This window comes from Idiotropiscis lumnitzeri, chromosome 21 (assembly GCF_059441095.1).
Source record: "Idiotropiscis lumnitzeri isolate Australia: NSW breed Sydney's pygmy pipehorse chromosome 21, RoL_Ilum_1.0, whole genome shotgun sequence".
Taxonomy (NCBI): Eukaryota; Metazoa; Chordata; class Actinopteri; order Syngnathiformes; family Syngnathidae; genus Idiotropiscis; species Idiotropiscis lumnitzeri.
In genome coordinates, this window is record NC_142411.1 from 782,904 (window position 1) to 799,708 (window position 16,805).

A 16,805-nucleotide genomic window follows, 5' to 3' on the forward strand; every position below is an offset into this window, starting at 1 on the left:
AACGCACGTGAAAACCGATCCGAGGTGAGGCGGTTCCGACTTAGTTCGGCACTTCATGACAAGTGACGTCACGTGACAGCAGCAGCAGCGGTGGCGGCAGCATCTTCCCGCCCAATGGAATGAATGGACCGCAAATAGGAGCCAATGGGCTGCAAGGGGCGGATATAAAAAGCTGGACGCGCTCTAATCCTCCGCCGCAGCAGAACCGAACCGGACCAGACCGGACCAGCTTCCTTCGCATCGCATCGCTCCACCGGAACCGACCCCAGGTAAGGACCAATCATCCAACCATCTCATCAGTGCCGTCGATAAGAAAGCCCGTCCGTCATGTGCACACCGTGCACACAGTGATCCCCCCCCCCAGCCCCTGCGTCACTCACGTCACCTCGGCTGGGGCGGCTGTCAGAACAAAGAGACGGTGTTTACGACCCTCTCCTGCAATTTCCTCTTTATTTCTCTGCCCTCATTTCATTTTCACGCGACACGCATCGAGCAGGCGCGCGTGCCCGCGTGCGCTCGTATTCGCGTGCAGGTGTTGCGCAGTCAGCGCAAAGGCGCGCACCGGCCGCGCGCATCGCGCTAATCGTCTTTGCGCGCACGCACATAGCGTGACGTTAGCGGCTGCACGTGACAAGGTCAGAGGTAAAGGTGAAGAAGGCGAGGCGCGTCCGCCCGCACGCGTGCTAGCACGCGCGCTGCTGTGTCACTGCGCACAAGTTCAGCTGGTGTGACCTTCACCACGCACGCACGCAAGCGGGCAATCAATCGGGGATCGATTGAGGAGGACAGCAGGCCCACTCCAAGCAAAATGGGATTGGGGGCCTCCATTTTCTGCGCTCATTTTCGATTTGTGGAAGTTGCCCAGTGAGGTCCATTTCCACGTTCCCAATTCTTAAAGCGCCAACAATGAATATCTCAAAAGATGGAATGGCAACGTTGAAACACAGAAGCATAGTGGGCCCAAGTGTTCATGGGAAGCAAGACTGTTATGTTCCCAAAGATTTAATTTTGCAGTATAAAAGATGGAATTGTTGAAAGTAAAAACAATTATAGGCTGAATTAAACGAGAAAAATAAATATGAAATAGTTCCGATATAATGAGAAAAAACACCTAAAAAATGTAAGCAATAAAGTCAAACTATTATGAAAAAAATTCAATATCAAAACTTTGCAGCCTGAGGCTCGGGCGTGGCACATGTTGGTGCGTGATGATGTCATGGAAGTGTGTGTGTGTGTGTGTGTGTGTGTGTGTGTGTGTGTGTTGAGCAGCAGTCGCCATGCCTTTTGGGAACACGCACAACAAGATGAAGATGAACTATTCGGCCGAGCAGGAGTTTCCCGACCTGAGCCAGCACAACAACCACATGGCCAAGGTGCTCACACCCGAAATGTACGCCCAACTGCGAGACAAGGAGACACCCAGCGGCTTCACCTTGGACGACGTCATCCAGACCGGCGTGGACAATCCAGGTAAAGGCCGGCACCTCCCCTCCCCTCTCCTGCCCTGCCCTGCCCCCAAAATCCAAATGAACTCGCTTGACTCCTGTACTCAACCCGAGTTGGGCCGATTTAGAAACTTTAATTGGATCCGCGGCTTTATCGGTGCTTTCTGTCTCTTAATTGGACTCCAGCTGCTCGACCTCGAAATAAAGCTCAACAGTTTTCAACAACGGCAACGATTTTGGGCACTCAGGTCATCCGTTCATCATGACGGTGGGCTGCGTGGCGGGAGACGAGGAGACCTACGAGGTGTTCCGGGACCTCATGGACCCCATCATCGAAGACCGCCACGGGGGCTACACACCTGATGACAAGCACAAGACCGACCTGGACCCGGAGAACCTGCAGGTAAACCACGATCGCAACTCAACTCAAGTCAACAACAACAACGCGGCTATTCCAGAAGCAGGTTCGACATCCGCGCCCAAGGTCTTTGCGGAAAATGAAAGGGTTCAGTTCCACAGCTGCTAAATTGGAGACATTTCTGGTGTCAAAGAATTTACTTTGAAAGGCAGAAAAATTAATTGATGAGCATCTTCCTCGAGAGGCCAAAGCGGATAGAAATACACAAAAAGATGTGATTTGGGACAAGCCCTTCGCTCAGATTAGTCGATCCCGGGAGGCAAATTTCTAATCGTGACGTAAAGCTGATCAGGTTTGGCCAATCACGCTTCACGGGCCTGGATGGAGCCACTTCCATCCAGGAGCTGAGCCGCTTATCCTCACCACGGTCGAAGTTGAACGAATCCTAACCGCTGAGTCTTTGCTTATATTTGGCGGAGGACGAAGGCCACCGGTTCAACGGGAACGTTTCGCATCCCAATTGAGGTTCTGACTCATTTGGATTTTCTCTGACCGCAGTGGATCATTGAAAGGCCAAACTCGCTGACCTGACGTCTTCTGGAGACGAGACGGCTCGCAATAAATTCAAACTTTTTATTTTCTGGAAACTTTTCGAGTCTCAGAGATCTCAGGTCTTGGGGACGTCACGCCGACCTGTGGCCAAACGGGTCGGCATGAGAAGTCGTCCTGGTTGAAAGCACACGAAAACGGGAAATGGAGAGTACTTGTATGCAGTCGCGCTTCATCTCCACCATGACTGTCCTCAAAGACCTTCGCAGAGGTCGCCAATCACGCACACATTTCGAGACCAACGGGCCCACCCAGAGAAATTCAGGGCGCTGGGATTTGGACTGCCAATCAATCACCGGATGACTCTTTCGCAGAACCTGCTTTGTGGAATGCCCCTCGGCCAGGAGACCGCTCACTCGTGTCGCTCGTCTTTCATGCTTTGGGTCGCATTCACTGAGGGTTGCACTCCGGGTGGTTCCAGGGCGGAGACGATCTGGATCCAAACTACGTTCTGAGCTCTCGGGTTCGGACCGGCCGGAGCATCCGCGGCTTCTGCTTGCCGCCTCATTGCAGCCGCGGAGAACGCCGCGCCATCGAGGACCTCTCCATCCAAAGTACGACATCGCTTTCTACGTTGCATCTGCAGCGCCCCCTGCTGGGCAAAGGCCAAGTTTGTGCTTGCGATGACTTTGCAGGTCTGGACGCGCTGGACGGTGATTTGAAAGGTCACTACTACGCCCTGAAGAACATGACGGAGGAGGAACAGCAGCAGCTGATCGACGACCACTTCCTCTTCGACAAACCCGTCTCACCGCTGCTGCTGGCGTCCGGCATGGCTCGCGATTGGCCCGACGGCCGCGGCATCTGGTCAGAACGCGTTCGACTTTGTCCCCACTTGCTGCAACGTGGTCAAGTGCGCTGATGTTCGCGTGCGCTCGCAGGCACAACGACAACAAGACCTTCCTTGTGTGGGTCAACGAGGAAGACCACCTGCGTGTCATCAGCATGCAGAAAGGCGGCAACATGAGGGAGGTCTTCACCAGATTCTGCACCGGCCTCACCAAGGTCAGTCACTCCGCTCCGCAGTTGCGCTCAATGTTGGACGCGTTCCGTGGGAACACAGCAGCCATTTACAAAATGGAAGCTTCGCTCTTAATTGAGAAGTCTAAAGTAGGTGAGGGGGCAGCAAATGTTTATATTTACGGGACGCTTCCGCTAAGTTGTCCACAATTGCTATTGCATCAGTAAAACGGCTGAAATGTTGAAATACGTGATAAGCGACTAGTCAATGTGATGCTCTAAACATCATCGTGAGCTAACAAAGTTGACTAGTCCGTACGACCCCGAGCACCTCACGTGACCTTCTCGTTCTCGTGGCGCAGATCGAGTCCCTGTTCAAGGAGCGAAGTCACGAGTTCATGTGGAACGAGCACCTGGGCTACGTCCTCACATGCCCGTCCAATCTGGGGACCGGTCTGCGTGCCGGCGTCCACGTCAAACTTCCCAACCTCAGCAAGCACGAGCTGTTTGGTGAAGTCCTCAAACGTCTCAGGCTGCAGAAAAGAGGCACAGGTAAGATCTCGGCCTGCGGGGATTCTACTGGTGAGGGGAACTAGGGGGGAGGGGTACCTCAGAAGGAGAATCTTTGGTCGTGGAACTCTGTAGCGGGACTGGCGTCCTTCTCGCCGTCTCAAGCACGCGTGCGTTGTTTTCAGGGGGCGTGGACACGGCCGCGGTGGGCGGAGTATTTGACATCTCCAACGCCGACCGCTTGGGTTTCTCCGAAGTGGAGCTGGTCCAGATGGTGGTGGACGGCGTCAACCTGCTGGTGGACATGGAGAAACGCCTGGAGGCCGGCGACGCCGTTGACGACCTGATGCCCGAGCAGAAGTGAACCTTTCACTTCTTTCACCTCGCACCCCTCACGTAATCTCTCGTGCCCGTAACTACACCGACCCCTGACCCCAAGCGCCCTACACCTCCTCCCCCACTTGAAGCAGAACCTGTCTTACGGGATGTTAGTGAGCCACGTAGATGTCTGACACCTCCATAATTTTCTAGTTCCTCTTTTGGAGCAACTTAAACGTCCCATAATAAGAATAACTATAACGACAATAATAATTACAATAATAAAAACAATAATAATGAAATTAATGACGACGATGATAATAAAGTCTGTGAAACACCCTTAAGTCTTTATTACACACACTAGACTCTGTACGATGTACTTGGAAAGGATAAATGCGTTGAAGTCACAACTCTCAAATTCTGCATGTTGCCTTCAATGTTACGAATAAACCGAGCCGCTACCACACACATTTTGTGCTGTCCAAAATCATCTTCAAGACGGGAACCAATCAAGTCCGACCCCTTTGCTCTGATTGGTGGAGGCGAGCTCCTTCTCCACACCGCGCCGGATGGCGCGAACGTCCGCTGCCGAGACGTCGGACTTGAGGCCGAGCAGCGCCGCCAGTGCCGGGTCACTGAAAGGAACGAGCGTGTATGTTGTTTGCGCCAAACACGTACGTTCGTGCTCGCGTTGTCATGGTAACCAAGTCGCCAGACGGTTGTGGCGAATGGGAGGTTGTCACGGCAACCAGGTGAGTCTGTCACCAAGTTGTCGTGGTCCCCATCACGTGATTGAAGCGCGTGTTTGTCGCGTTCGGACTCGGGATGTCCAGTGAAGTCTGATTGACCAATAAGAGCAGGAGAAGCACACCTAAAGTCGGGGAACTTCCGGGCGAAGGCGACCATTTCTTGGCGAACAATATCCGGTCGGTGCAGGCGAAGCACGTCGGCAAGGTGGCGGAGCATCAGCCCGAAGCGTGAGCGCTCGCCGCGGCCCTGAACGCAACCGCACGTCACGTCAAAGTCGGAGACTCTCGCCAAACATCACGTGCGAGGACACCGTCTCACCGTCGCCGCCGCGTGGAAGAAATCGTCCATCTTGTCGGCGTCCTTAGCCATCCGCTCGGCGGCGCACGTCCGCTCCTCGACGCTCTTCAGACGGCCCTTCGACATCCTCCTCAAGTATTCCGACACCAACTCCCGCTGGAACCGGCGCACCAACGTCTGTAGCAACACACAAACACGTGACGGACACGCACGCGCCGGCGACACGTTAGATAGAACCGCACGAGACTGACGTGTCGGCAGGAAGCTTTCAGGCCGCTCAGCTGAAGCTTCAAGAGTTCGAACAGCGAATCCAGAAGCGAGTCCATGACGGGCAGCGAGCCGTCCGACCAGCCCGGCGTCCACAGCTGCTTGTAGTGCACCTGACGACACGCACAGGCGTGAATGTCGTCCACAACAAACGCGAACCGAGGCGTCGCTACCTTGAGCTGCCCGTGGATGGGACGGGTAAAGGTGGACCAAGCGAAATCCCTCAGCGCATCCAAAATGGCCTCAGAGTGACGCCTCTGTCGCCAACAAAGATCCGCCAGTCCACTTCCGATGTAATCTCTGCGGACGTTACGAGTCATCAGTCAAGCTTGGTCGCATCTCGCCGTGCTCGCTTCATCGAGCCATCCGTCATATCTTCGTCAAAATGCGGATTGACGGCCAACGGCGTCACCTGAGTTGTTCCTCGCAGGCCAGGTGAGCTTTCATCCACGCTGACGCACACGCATCCTTTCGCTGGGACAACTTCTCCAAAGTCTTCTGGTACCTGAAACGCGCGCCCGTCAATATGGTGTCACGCGTGGCGTCACGTGGCGTCGCCGTACCTGAGGAGGAAGCGTTCCAGGTGAGCGGTGACCTGCCGACATTTGGTGACATCATCACCGAGGACGCAGCGCAAGTCTGCGAGGGAGCCGTCGAGCACCTGAAAAGACATCAAAAACGCTCGCCATTTAACAGGCGTGACACACGCGCGGCAAGCGGCCGCCACCTGAATGACATCGATGGCCACAGGACAGAAGAAGTCGTCATCCAAGACTTCCGGCATGTCGGCGCCGCTCCACTTTTCTTCTTCTCTCTGCAGGATTTTGTGCAGCCACAACGAGAGCCGCTCCTGGTCGGGACACAAATGCTGATTCGGCGCCGATGCCACGGCGTCGTCAGGGCGTTTTTGATGCCGACCTCTTTGATGTTCATGTAGCGCTCCTCCAGCGCCCGCAAGTGATCCTGCGGCAGGAGCGCGCCCAGACACGCCGTCTTTAACTTGCCGCGCAGTTCTTCATGCTGCAGGATTTCCCTGCACGCACACACACGAGTCACGCGTCAGGTGACGTCGTCAGGAGGTTTTGAACGCCCTCAAATGAAGACGGCCGTCCTCACTGCGGGTAGAAGGTGTTGACCCAGAAGAGCACGTAGGCGCAGTCGTCCGACGCCAGTCCGTCTCGGATCATGCGGCTCAGTCGGCCCGAGAAAGAACGATGACACAAACCGGCGTAAATGTTGAGCGCGTCCACCTGATGCCCGTAACACGGCTGCAGCACGCGCACGCACCGCAGCAAGTCCGCCTTCATGCGCTTGCCCATGCCGCACACCTGAGATCACATGATAACCTCTGAGCTCCGAGAGTCGGCGGGCAGGAAGTGATGTCACAACCTTGCACTCACCCGCCTCTTGACAGTTGCGGAGAGCCCGTCGGCGCCGTCCCGCTCTCCGTCTCGGGAGGCCTCTTCGAGCCGGGACTCGGCGATGTCGGCGAGCAGGGTGTTGTGAGAGGCCAGACATTTGAGGGGTCGCCACGGTGGGCCGCCGTCGCCGCCGCTTCCTGCCCAGCGCCGGTCCAGTTCCTCCTGGCGTAGCATGGCGGCCACAGCGCTGGTCAGGCCGTCGCCGACGAGGTTCGAGTCATCGCAAGTGAAGCTCTGCTGGACCGCCGTCAGCACCCGCAGCTTCAGGACCTCAAGGTCTCGCCAGAGTCGGTCCTCGGTCTCCTCGCTACACCGGGCCCGTCTCAAGAGCTCCTCCTCCTGGACCGACAGCTTCCTGCTGGTCTCCTCCAGCTCGCCGTCCGACTCCACCGCGTCTGCGTGAAATAAATAGCGAGCACGTCCGCTCACGTTGGGTGGTCGCCTCCCTGCAGGGTCACCTGTTTTGGGTTCCTGCCGGCGGACGTTCTTCCGGAACCTTCCTGGGAACTTCAGCCACCTTCTGCTCTCTCCTTCCAGGCGGCCCTCCATGACGCAACTGCGACATCTTGATGAATTATTTGGTTGCCAGCGGTTCAGACATGAAAACGTGTGCGTCGAATAATTTGGAGCGAGCACCAAATGTTACACGAGCCACTTGGCGATATTTCTTCGGTTTGAACTCACGTGAGGCGGCAGCTTCTTCTTCTTCTTCTTGGAAGTTTTGCCTTCAAATGTGTAATGAGTGAAAAGGCAGACGCAGGGGGTGTGGCCACGTCATGGAACTGAAACAAGAGCCTCGACACCTCAACGAAAACAACACCACTTTTGCAATGAGGTTCCAGACACCTGAAACGCTTCAGAACGCACAACACACACACACACACGCGTACACAAACACGCGCGCGCGCGCACTAATTACCTGCCCCTTCGCATTGCATTCAGCATGGATGGCAACGTTGCACGTGTAGCTAATCTGAATCAATACAAGCCATTTTTTTTTGTTTCTATGTCACAATTTAAACATCATATGCCTGAAGCATAGTTGGCCAAATCTTTTTTCTACCTTTACAGCAAGAAAAAAAAAGACAAACTCATGATCTAGTTGCCAACATTCAACTTTTGCACATTTTTCCATGAGCTGGATGACCGTCAAAGCCAATTAAATAACTTTTTGGTTTGTTTTTATAGTGTTTTAGATTCTAGCCAAATATGAAATAAGAAACTATCTGAATATTCTCATAAAATAAAACCGAATCGAAGAGCAATTTGCAGCCACGCCATGGTTTGATTTGCGAAGTTGGAGCTGTTTAGAGCAACCATCAAAAACGACAATTTTGTTTTCAAGAAGATCTTGCACGTCTTTTTGTCCTTTTTTTGTTTTTAATTTTAAGAGCTGACACCGAAAAACATTCTTTTCATTTCATTCTGACGTCACAGCATTCAAGCGGCACATCACGTGAGCTGATCGATGGGCAGATATTGGCTGGCGATGCTTGGTTGCAAGTCACTAAGGCAACCGTGTATGTCACCATGGCAACCGGGTGACAGCGACAACATCGACACCAAATGACGAAGCGTTTATTTCTTTAAATGTAACGAAAGCGTTTTGTCCCACTTGGATCACCTGAAAGAGAAGCGCGGCATACTACACAGCCACCAGGGGGCGCCCAAGCCCGCTGGAGCTCATTGCCAGATTCCTCTTGCTACTTTTGGATGAATGGCCATGTGCACAATATTGCTAACACACTTTCGCATTTTCACAGCCCGTGACGGCGAGTTTTCTGAGCGACGCCATTTTGTTTGCCGCCACTGCCGTCTTTCTTTTCCTTGGAGGAGGTCAGAGGAGTTTGCTCGGTGGCCTGAAGACTCCCGGCCGGATCCACCGCCCAGTTGATGACTGCGGACACACAGCGACCAATCACTACAACATGCACTTGTCAAAAATGAATGAATGAAGTCGACAAGGCGCTTTAAGTGTTAGGCGGCGGACTTTGTGGAACATTTTCTAACGAGTGTTGAGAAAATTACCTTCCAGCTGCCTTTGCACTCTTGTGAGCTCCTTGACGATGGACGAGATCTCCTGCAAGTGCAACACAACGCACGCCAACATGAGCGCGCGCCCGAACCGACTCGCAAGTTGATTTGATGCGAGTGCGCGCACGACCTGATTGGACGTCTTCAGAAGCGGAAGTTCAACTTCAGCGTCCGTCTTGATCTTCTTGTCGATCTCCTCCCACACGTCCTCTTTGTTGTGGAACATCAACCTGAACGCAACACCAGCACAATTTGGGGATCTTTGCACTCATCCGTTCCAAAAAGGGGAACGAAAAAAAAAAGCGGCGCGCCCTCGCCGAGGCGAGCGGATGAAGCTCCTCACTTGAGTTTGGTGGCCAACTGCTCCGTGTTGTCCCGGATGGAGTGCGACAGATGACGGAGCGGACTCAGCGGCTGTGTGTCCTGCAAGGCCAGCAACACGATCAACACTAACGCGCGCGCGCACACTCACAAACACGCGTGCACACGCGCAGGGGTAGTAGCAGAAGAAGGCAAATGAATTTAAAGAAAAAAGGAAAGCAAAAGGAAATTGAAAGCAAGCAAACGAAATGAGAAGCAATCAAGTCAAAGGAAAGTGTGGAGTGCACACATTCAACGTCGGTTCAAGTGAGAAACATTTCAAGTGCGCTTTTCTCGTGAGGTCTGGAAACCTCCTCTTTGCATTCATGCACTGCAATAATCTGCATTCGCTTTTTCACAAAGGACTCCTCGGGACTTGGTTAGCAAAGGGACGCCACCGCTCGTGGTCAGCCAATCAATCAGTTTCATGGGAGAAGCAAAGTAGGCGTGGCCTGAGAGGAAGGAAAGCGCCACCTCGCCACAGTCCCACTGGGCCCGATTCATGTTTGCGTCCAGACGGGAGTCAGGAAGGTTCCGGAGGCTGCGAACGTTGTCGCCGGGAGACGCTTGAAGCAGCTGCAAACACAACACAACTAGACAATCCTCAGCACTTTTTGGACGTTTTGCGTTATGTGAGCTTGGCGCGTGCAGATTTGCGGAGACAGAGTTCTTTCGACGGCGTCGGAAGAAAGAAAACATCCGAAATGACCATCGTGGCCGGTCGTGTGAACGCAACTGAACAACGACGGAGAAAAGATGCTCAGTTTGGATGGATGGAAGCATTTACAAACAAATCACTTTGACAGGCGTGTTGAAACCATGTTTGTTGTGGTTTTGGGCCCACCTCCTGGCTGGCAGACACGCCGGAGGATGGCGTGTCCGGCACGGCGCCGGGAGCGGCGGCCGAGGGGCCGGCGCAGTCGCCGTCTCCGGCGACGTCGTGGATTTCCTTGGCCAGGATGGCCAAATCTTTGGCCAAGTCGTGACTGAGCCTGCGGAAAAGCGAAAGCACGTTTGCAAGAATCCACCCCAAAAAATAAATAATGCCAAGCGTTTCTGTTTTTCATTGTCATTTGAAACAGGAAGGAAGGAAGAACACGCGTGTTGTCGTACTTGGCAATCTCGGCGCTGTGCGTGGACCAGTTCTGGTACGGGTCGCTGCGGTCCTCGTCCTCCTCCGTCTCCACGGAGACGGACTTGGAGCGGCCGGCGGGTGTCCTGTTGCTGCGAGGCGTCTGGGCGGAGCGTTTGACTCTCGGAGCGTTGCCGCTGATTTTGTAGTCTTCGTCAGATGAAGAAGAAAAGTCCGAATTTTTGTGCTTGGCATGCACACCTGCAAAAATGACAACTTTCTTGAAAGAAGGGACAGAGAGACGAATGTTTTCGCTTTTCAAGATGTTCATTCCGCCACCTCGCCTTGCTTCTAATTCAAATTTTGGCTTGCAACACAAATTGAAAGATGACCAAGCGAGAGCGCGTAAATGGAAAAACACTCGTAAGTTGGGGCACAAGGCGCCGCTGCAACGGCATAAATGTTGCATTTGCTTTCGAAGCGCTCAGCAAATCAATCCAGACAAGATCGATACCGCGCGGACTTTGAGGGAAGGAAGAACTGAGTTCCTACCGCTGTTGGGGTACTTGGCGCCACCGGAGCGGTTGCGGGTCACCGTATTCTTCCCCGCAGCCCCTCCCACTCTGCCGGCGGTCTGCCGGGCGTCGCTCGCCGAGGACTTCCTGGCAGTCGGGCCGGAATCGACGTTCCGATTGGAGAAAGCAGCGCGGCTGGCGGAGGTCGAGCTCTCATTGTCGCTAGGAGCCGTAAAAGAACCGGTCCTCTTCCTTGGCAGCGCCAAGATGTCCAGCCTGGACAGTTTCTTGGCTTCCGGAGCGGCTTTTGGCGCCACGGTGGCATGGTCAGAACTTTGGGAGACCCGGTCGGTCTCTGCACCTTCGTTATCGGAAGCTTCTCCGAGGCGCGCCCGACGCAACATGGACGCTCGAGTGGGACGCGGTGCGGACAAGCTGTTGGAGCGAGTCAGAACTTGCATGTTTGCTGCCTTTGCGTTGTCGTCTTTTTGAAGCGAGACCATCTTTTTACCGCCGCTGGACGTTGGGCAGGCTTCTTGATCAGAACCCTGCTGGCCCTCCGAGGAAAGGTCCAAAGATCCACGGCTGCCGGCGCTGCGGCGCATCTGAAAGCGCTTGGTCGCCTCCGCCTTGTTGGCAGTCGCAGCGGTCGTCTGATTTCGCCGTTTCTCCGAAAGTCGCTCGCGAGCCGACGGCTGTCGTCCCTTCTGCTGACCCGAGGTGGTCTTCTCCTTCTGGAGGCTGCCGTTGGGCCGTTTTTTCACAGCCGAAGTGACAGACAGGTTTTTGCTGCTCACCTGGCTCACGGTGCTCGCCGTGTCCAAGTCGGATTCTCCGGAAAGTGACTCGTCAATGTGGCCGGACGAGCCGCCTTTCTTGGAGGCCCGTCCCGAGTCAGGAGACGGCAACTTGCCGGCCTCCTGGAGGAAAGACTTTGCGTCCAGAAACTTCTCCGTCCTCTCTTCCGAGTCTCGGATGGACGGGTAACTGGAAATGTGGGGAAGCTTCTTGACTTGGACATTTCCGCTTGGCCCGGCTTTGGTGAAACTGTCCTGCCGTACGAGGGACGAAGCGTCTTTGGTCGGGACACAATCTTTGTTCTGTGTTTGGAGGTCTGGCGCGGAGCTGTTTGGCTTCATGCCCCCCCTTCGTGGTTCGTGGCCGCTGAGGTGTCGGATCAGGACGGTGGTCGGGGGAGTTTTGCTGTGGGAGTCTAGGCTCCTCTGAAACTGGGCCGAGAATCGGGCGGGCTCCGGTTTGCTTGGAGTGTCTTCAGAGCCAATGTAGAAGATGGTGGATTTTGTGGCGGAGGAGGAGGAGGAAGAGGATTTCTGCGAAGCCTTCGAAGGAGCCGACGATTTCAAAGCAGCTTGATGGCTCTTTGCTTGCTTTGGGACGGGTCTGTCCTCCGAGCGGCTGGCGTCGCTCAGACTGTCTGGATCCAGTTCATCCCGAACTGACAACAGGCACTGAGCGGAGTCCTGTTGCTGTCGGGGGGAACGAGGAGCTCTGTCGGCACGGTCCTGCTCTTGGGAAACTTGGTGGCGTAGGAGGAGGCCCGGTAGGGCGGCGTCCAGCTTTTCAGGAGGAACATGAGGCAGAAGCCTTCTTGTCCTGGAGCTGTGGCTGGACTCTGACTCCGAGTGGTCGTAGCCGTCAGTCGGTTGGATTGGCGTGAGTGACTCTGCAAAGATGTCAAATACGAACTTGCTCATTGCTACCACGTTTTGCATCAAATCATTTTGCAACCGAATGCCCAAAAATTAAAAGCACCTTCTCGAGGTGGTGACGAACCAGATGCCGGACTGCTGTCTGCTAGGCTGGCCCAACGAGAAACCCACTTCGGTCCTTCTGGGCCTGGAGCCTGAGGGGAGAAGATGATGTTGAACGTTTTCATGTCACCTCCACACGACACCTGCACGACGGCTGATGTCTTTACCTGGAAGGCGCTTGCTGCTGCGGCGGCGGGGGCGGCGCCGCGAGCAGCCAGACCGAAGTCATGCAACATCATGCAACAGCTAGCAACGTTAGCATGCTCATCCTGGCCTTCGTCTATCACGGGTCTCGGCGATCCCGGACTCGGCCCAGCGTACTCCGGAGAGTCCAGGACCCCAAACACCTGCCGCAGATGTTGACAGGTGGCGAAGAACGTTCACGGCGAGTGAGAACAAAAGACGAGCTCACCTGGTCGATCATGTTGCGAGCGTCTTCCACGTCCTGGTCCTGAGCGTCCGTGTCGATGGTGTAGGTGCCGGCCTCGCTCACGCTGTCGTCCTCCTCGTTCCTCAGCAGCCTCTGGCACCCTTTGGGATCTCCTCCGGGAAAACTCAGAGGCGGCAGAGCGGGCCCCGAGGAAGGGCCGACGGCAGGAGACGACGGAGCAGTCATGTGCGGGGCTGAAGGTTGCGGCGGCGAAGGAGGCGACACCATCACCGGTGGTGCCGACATGGGCGGAGGTGTTATTTGCGCTCTACTCGCGAATGAGCCTGGACTAGAATCCTTCAGGAATTCCACGGCAAAGTCTTGAGCCAGTTTGGACTTCTTCCCAACGCTGCCGAAAGGACGAACAAAGATGGCCGAAGACGAGCGCGAGGTCTCCCAGTCTGCCTGTTCCCGCTTCAGAGAACTGGATCTCTGGGGGATTCCGTGGCCACTGGGACCTTTGAGCGGCACCGTCACCTGCTGGGTCGGGCCCACGTGGCCGTGAACTGACGCTGGACGCTCGCCGCCTTTGCGGCGCTCAAGCTTGGTCTTGAGTCCGGAGTACGTGTCCGCGTGGGCGGGGTTATGAGTGAAGGACTGCGAGCGCTTCTTGCGAGGGTTGTCGTCAAAGAACTCGATAACGAAGGCCTGCTGGCTCAGGCGCTCAGGGGGGCCCTGCTTGGATGGCTCCATGACGGGGGACCGGGTCCGAGGGGGGCTCCGGCACGGGGGGTGCTCCGAGGCTCCGGAGAAGGCCTCCGTCTCGGAATGCTGTGATTTACTTCCCCGCCCTTTGAGCGCCGGGTCCTCAGAGTCACTCTGAGTTCCGTCGTCATGGTGATGACCTGCAAAGGGGAAGCGCCTTTGAACACGGATGTGCTCGTCAAGCAGCAGAATAGCGCTAACGCGCGAATGTATTTTGAGCATGTGGGAGAGCTAAAACTATCAGAATGTTTTTTTTTGTGGTCTTAAACTGGAATAAACGCGCTTGTCAGTGAATTTGTGAATGCTGAAGTGTAAACAAGTGAGGGCGTGTCTGTTGTATTTGTGTTTCAGTATTCCGCATGCTGACTGGTTCTGGTGTGGGGGCGTGTCCTTGTCACCTTTCAGCGACTTGATGTTGATGGCGAGGTCGCTCTTGGTGCTGTAAACGTCATCGCAGGCAGGTCGCGTCGTCCTCATGCTGACGCCGCTGTGAACCAGCCAATCGGCCACTTTGCTCTGTGATGACATCATATCTGCGGGGGTGGTCTTGGCAGTGGGAGGGGTCTTCCGGTGGCGGGAGGAGAACTTGGTCACGTGATCTTTGATTTTGATCTTGCCCGGCGTGCAGTCGTCAAACTCGATGGTGAATGAGGCGTGGCTCTGGATGGCGGGAGGGGTCTCGGTGGAGGTGGCGGACGTGTCCTTGGTGGGGATCTCCTGTAGCTCCGCCTCCACGGCCTTGGGCAGTTGCAAGTCCTTGGTGGGAATCTCAAAGTAGCTGGCCTCACGCTGGTACGACGGTAATACGGTCTTGGTTTGGGGACTGGGAAGGCATCCGGGGACGTCTGAGCAAAACCACAAAGTGAAGCGGACGAAGGGGCCGGACCTCGGACTTTCTAGTCATCCGGCCCCCAGGCTGTGACTTTGCCACGTGGCTTTTAGAAGGTTTTACCTGGATGGGGGTGATCTCTGTGAAGGTCTTCCTTGTGAGGTCCGTCTGGCCAACTCCCACAATCCTCATCTCCCCACCACGAAGGTTGCCCATACAGCGGCGTGGGCTGAGCAGCCGGAACCTCTGCAACCAAGCAAGCACCGATGTGTCAAACGCAAAATGACGCCTGACATCCGTCCTCCATATTCCACTTATGTCAACTTTGTCCGCTGCTTTGTTGACGTACCTTGCGTCAGACTCTTGTGACCGAGGTTCTTCTCGAGCTCCGCCTGCTTGGCCTGAGACGCCTTCAGGCTGATCTGCAATTGGCTGGTGTACTTCTCATGCTGCAACGACAGCGGGTGCCCAAAGTCAGTCGAGACGTTCAATGAGCGTCTTTGCGAAGATCATCGGCCGCTTACGGCTGAACCGACGACGGCACACCGACCTTCAGAGCCTCTTCGGGGACTTTGTGTTGACTCTTCTCCAGAACGTAGACGTGAGAATGTGCAAGCGGGTTAAGAAAGAGAACCGGTGGTAACCAATGACTAACGTGCACGTGTGGCAACAATAACAAAGTGACAAAAACGAAAGTGGTCTTATCATGACTGTAACTCCGACAAGCCACGCCCACATCCTGGACTGAAGAACAGTGGATCATCCCTGATTTCAGCCCCGTGCAAATTCTGAAGTCTTCCATGAAAGCAAATTCATTACCTTTGAGTGTTTTTTTTTTTAACAAGACATTTGCAAACATCTGCTCCTGGGAAAACAAGCATCGACAGCTTTTGGCTCTTTCTTGAGACGTTGGACCAAACAAGAAACTGAATCAGAATCCATTTACGTTTGTACGTTTTCTACAATTTAAAGCCGTGTTAGCAAAACCAGAAAAATGAACAATCAACCCATTGAACTTGGACGGCGATCACACGTGTGCGGTGGCGGTGAAAGATATCGTATCCAAAGCGGAGGACGTCTGACACTTTCAGCGTCATGTAGGTCTGGTCGGGAATTTTCAGGTCATTGACGAACGTCTGCAAAAAAAAAAAAAAAAAACAACACAGGCATCAAAAGACAGCTGAGACATTACGACGTCCAACCACTGCACCCCCATCTCACAACCCCCAGAGAGACCTACTCACCCCGTTCAAACTCCCCAAGTCCTTGACCAGGTGCTGGTCCGTGGTGGCGTTGTAGTTGATAACGGCGTGCTGCTTGTCCACGCTGCGAGACTGCGTGGAGCCACGGGAAAATCATCATCATCATCATCAGCGATGGACAGGAAGCGGTGTGGTGTAGCAGGCCGACTCACCTGCAGCATGAGCTCGCAGTCCTCGCGGCCCACGAAGATCATCTCCTTGGGCAGGCGATGGCGTGTGCCGGAGCTGCTCACCAGGAACCATGACGTCACGCTCATCTTGTCAGGCCCAACGCATTCTTTAAAGGACAGCATCAACATCAGCATCATCATCAGGTCCACCGGGCCCCACCCACAGGGCGCATGTGGGCTTCATGAAAAAACCTAGCGCGCTCGACGTCAAATTGACAGCACGTAGCACGCACTGTGACGAACAGCTGATGCGAGCAGACACGGGTGGGTCGCCCCCCTCCCCCGTGGCCCCCGCCCCACCTCCTCCCGTCCCGCCCAGCTCTCACCTCGGATTGACAGGATGCTGAGCGAGGACCTTCGTCTCCTCTTCCGGGAAACACGAGCGTGTCGGTCGGGAAGCTGCTGCTGCTACTGACGATGATGAGGAGGAGAAGGAAGAGGAAGATGAGGAAGAAGATGACTACAGCGCGGCATCCGCACAAGATCAGCACCAGCACCAGAACCAGCAGACGCCACCCGTCGCGCTGTCAAGACGCAGTGTGTAAGCCACACGCGGGAGCAAACATCCTGTGGCCTTCAGAAGAAAACATTGAAGGTCTTATGGCCTCGATTTGACGGACGCAACGTGTCGAAAACAAAATCAGTGACTCTTACCGACATTTTTGTTTGTCGTGAAGCAAATGTGCACTTCCTGCTAGGACGTATTGCAGATTTTACCAAA

General features: G+C 54.8%; 3 protein-coding genes across 9 annotated transcripts; 1 reads left to right on the top strand and 2 right to left on the bottom strand.

Moving 5' to 3' along the window:
- The first annotated feature begins 119 nt into the window (after window positions 1-119).
- ckbb (creatine kinase, brain b) lies at window positions 120-4,668 on the top strand. Of its 2 annotated transcripts, XM_088285856.1 has the most exons (8): window positions 120-269; window positions 1,270-1,470; window positions 1,694-1,848; window positions 2,834-2,966; window positions 3,048-3,219; window positions 3,294-3,417; window positions 3,735-3,924; window positions 4,068-4,668. In XM_088285856.1, exons 2-8 carry the CDS (start codon window positions 1,278-1,280, stop codon window positions 4,244-4,246), a joined length of 1,146 nt encoding a protein of 381 aa, XP_088141982.1. In that variant the 5' UTR covers window positions 120-269; window positions 1,270-1,277; the 3' UTR covers window positions 4,247-4,668. The 2 variants fall into 2 exon arrangements, with proteins under 2 accessions (XP_088141982.1, XP_088141981.1); XM_088285855.1 differs by having other exon boundaries at window positions 2,834-3,219.
- LOC148316259 (tumor necrosis factor alpha-induced protein 2-like) lies at window positions 4,527-8,200 on the bottom strand. Of its 6 annotated transcripts, XM_088285853.1 has the most exons (11): window positions 6,915-8,200; window positions 6,631-6,842; window positions 6,433-6,547; window positions 6,242-6,364; window positions 6,078-6,175; window positions 5,927-6,019; window positions 5,688-5,814; window positions 5,499-5,627; window positions 5,269-5,424; window positions 5,072-5,196; window positions 4,527-4,835 (listed from the first exon to the last, which is right to left on the bottom strand). In XM_088285853.1, the coding sequence occupies exons 1-11, from the start codon at window positions 7,482-7,484 to the stop codon at window positions 4,694-4,696; spliced, it is 1,890 nt and encodes a 629-aa protein (XP_088141979.1). In that variant the 5' UTR covers window positions 7,485-8,200; the 3' UTR covers window positions 4,527-4,693. The 6 variants fall into 6 exon arrangements, with proteins under 6 accessions (XP_088141979.1, XP_088141973.1, XP_088141975.1 ...); XM_088285847.1 differs by having other exon boundaries at window positions 4,527-5,196; window positions 6,078-6,364; window positions 6,915-7,491; window positions 7,620-8,200; XM_088285849.1 differs by having other exon boundaries at window positions 4,527-5,196; window positions 6,078-6,364; window positions 6,915-7,500; window positions 7,620-8,200.
- Window positions 8,201-8,295: 95 nt separating this feature from the next.
- cep170bb (centrosomal protein 170Bb) lies at window positions 8,296-16,785 on the bottom strand. Its single transcript, XM_088285843.1, has 19 exons — window positions 16,411-16,785; window positions 16,067-16,191; window positions 15,897-15,986; window positions 15,708-15,788; window positions 15,203-15,259; window positions 15,002-15,101; window positions 14,776-14,898; window positions 14,222-14,668; window positions 13,101-13,963; window positions 12,856-13,035; window positions 12,690-12,780; window positions 10,954-12,600; window positions 10,443-10,662; window positions 10,174-10,321; window positions 9,804-9,905; window positions 9,313-9,392; window positions 9,100-9,199; window positions 8,964-9,015; window positions 8,296-8,832 (listed from the first exon to the last, which is right to left on the bottom strand). Exons 2-19 carry the CDS (start codon window positions 16,169-16,171, stop codon window positions 8,693-8,695), a joined length of 4,626 nt encoding a protein of 1,541 aa, XP_088141969.1. The 5' UTR covers window positions 16,172-16,191; window positions 16,411-16,785; the 3' UTR covers window positions 8,296-8,692.
- Window positions 16,786-16,805: the final 20 nt, after the last annotated feature.

Coding starts and splice junctions, on each gene's coding strand:
- ckbb (XM_088285855.1), top strand. CDS start 1,278: ATGCCTTTTGGGAACACGCACAACAAGATGAAGATGAACTATTCGGCC. Junction 1,471..1,693: donor GACCGGCGTGGACAATCCAG/GTAAAGGCCGGC, acceptor TTGGGCACTCAG/GTCATCCGTTCATCATGACG. Junction 3,220..3,293: donor CCCGACGGCCGCGGCATCTG/GTCAGAACGCGT, acceptor GTGCGCTCGCAG/GCACAACGACAACAAGACCT.
- LOC148316259 (XM_088285847.1), bottom strand. CDS start 7,484: ATGGAGGGCCGCCTGGAAGGAGAGAGCAGAAGGTGGCTGAAGTTCCCA. Junction 6,843..6,914: donor CCGCAACTGTCAAGAGGCGG/GTGAGTGCAAGG, acceptor ATGTGATCTCAG/GTGTGCGGCATGGGCAAGCG. Junction 5,197..5,268: donor TCTTCCACGCGGCGGCGACG/GTGAGACGGTGT, acceptor GGTTGCGTTCAG/GGCCGCGGCGAGCGCTCACG.
- cep170bb (XM_088285843.1), bottom strand. CDS start 16,171: ATGAGCGTGACGTCATGGTTCCTGGTGAGCAGCTCCGGCACACGCCAT. Junction 14,899..15,001: donor TCACAAGAGTCTGACGCAAG/GTACGTCAACAA, acceptor GCTTGGTTGCAG/AGGTTCCGGCTGCTCAGCCC. Junction 10,322..10,442: donor CACAGCGCCGAGATTGCCAA/GTACGACAACAC, acceptor GCTTTTCCGCAG/GCTCAGTCACGACTTGGCCA.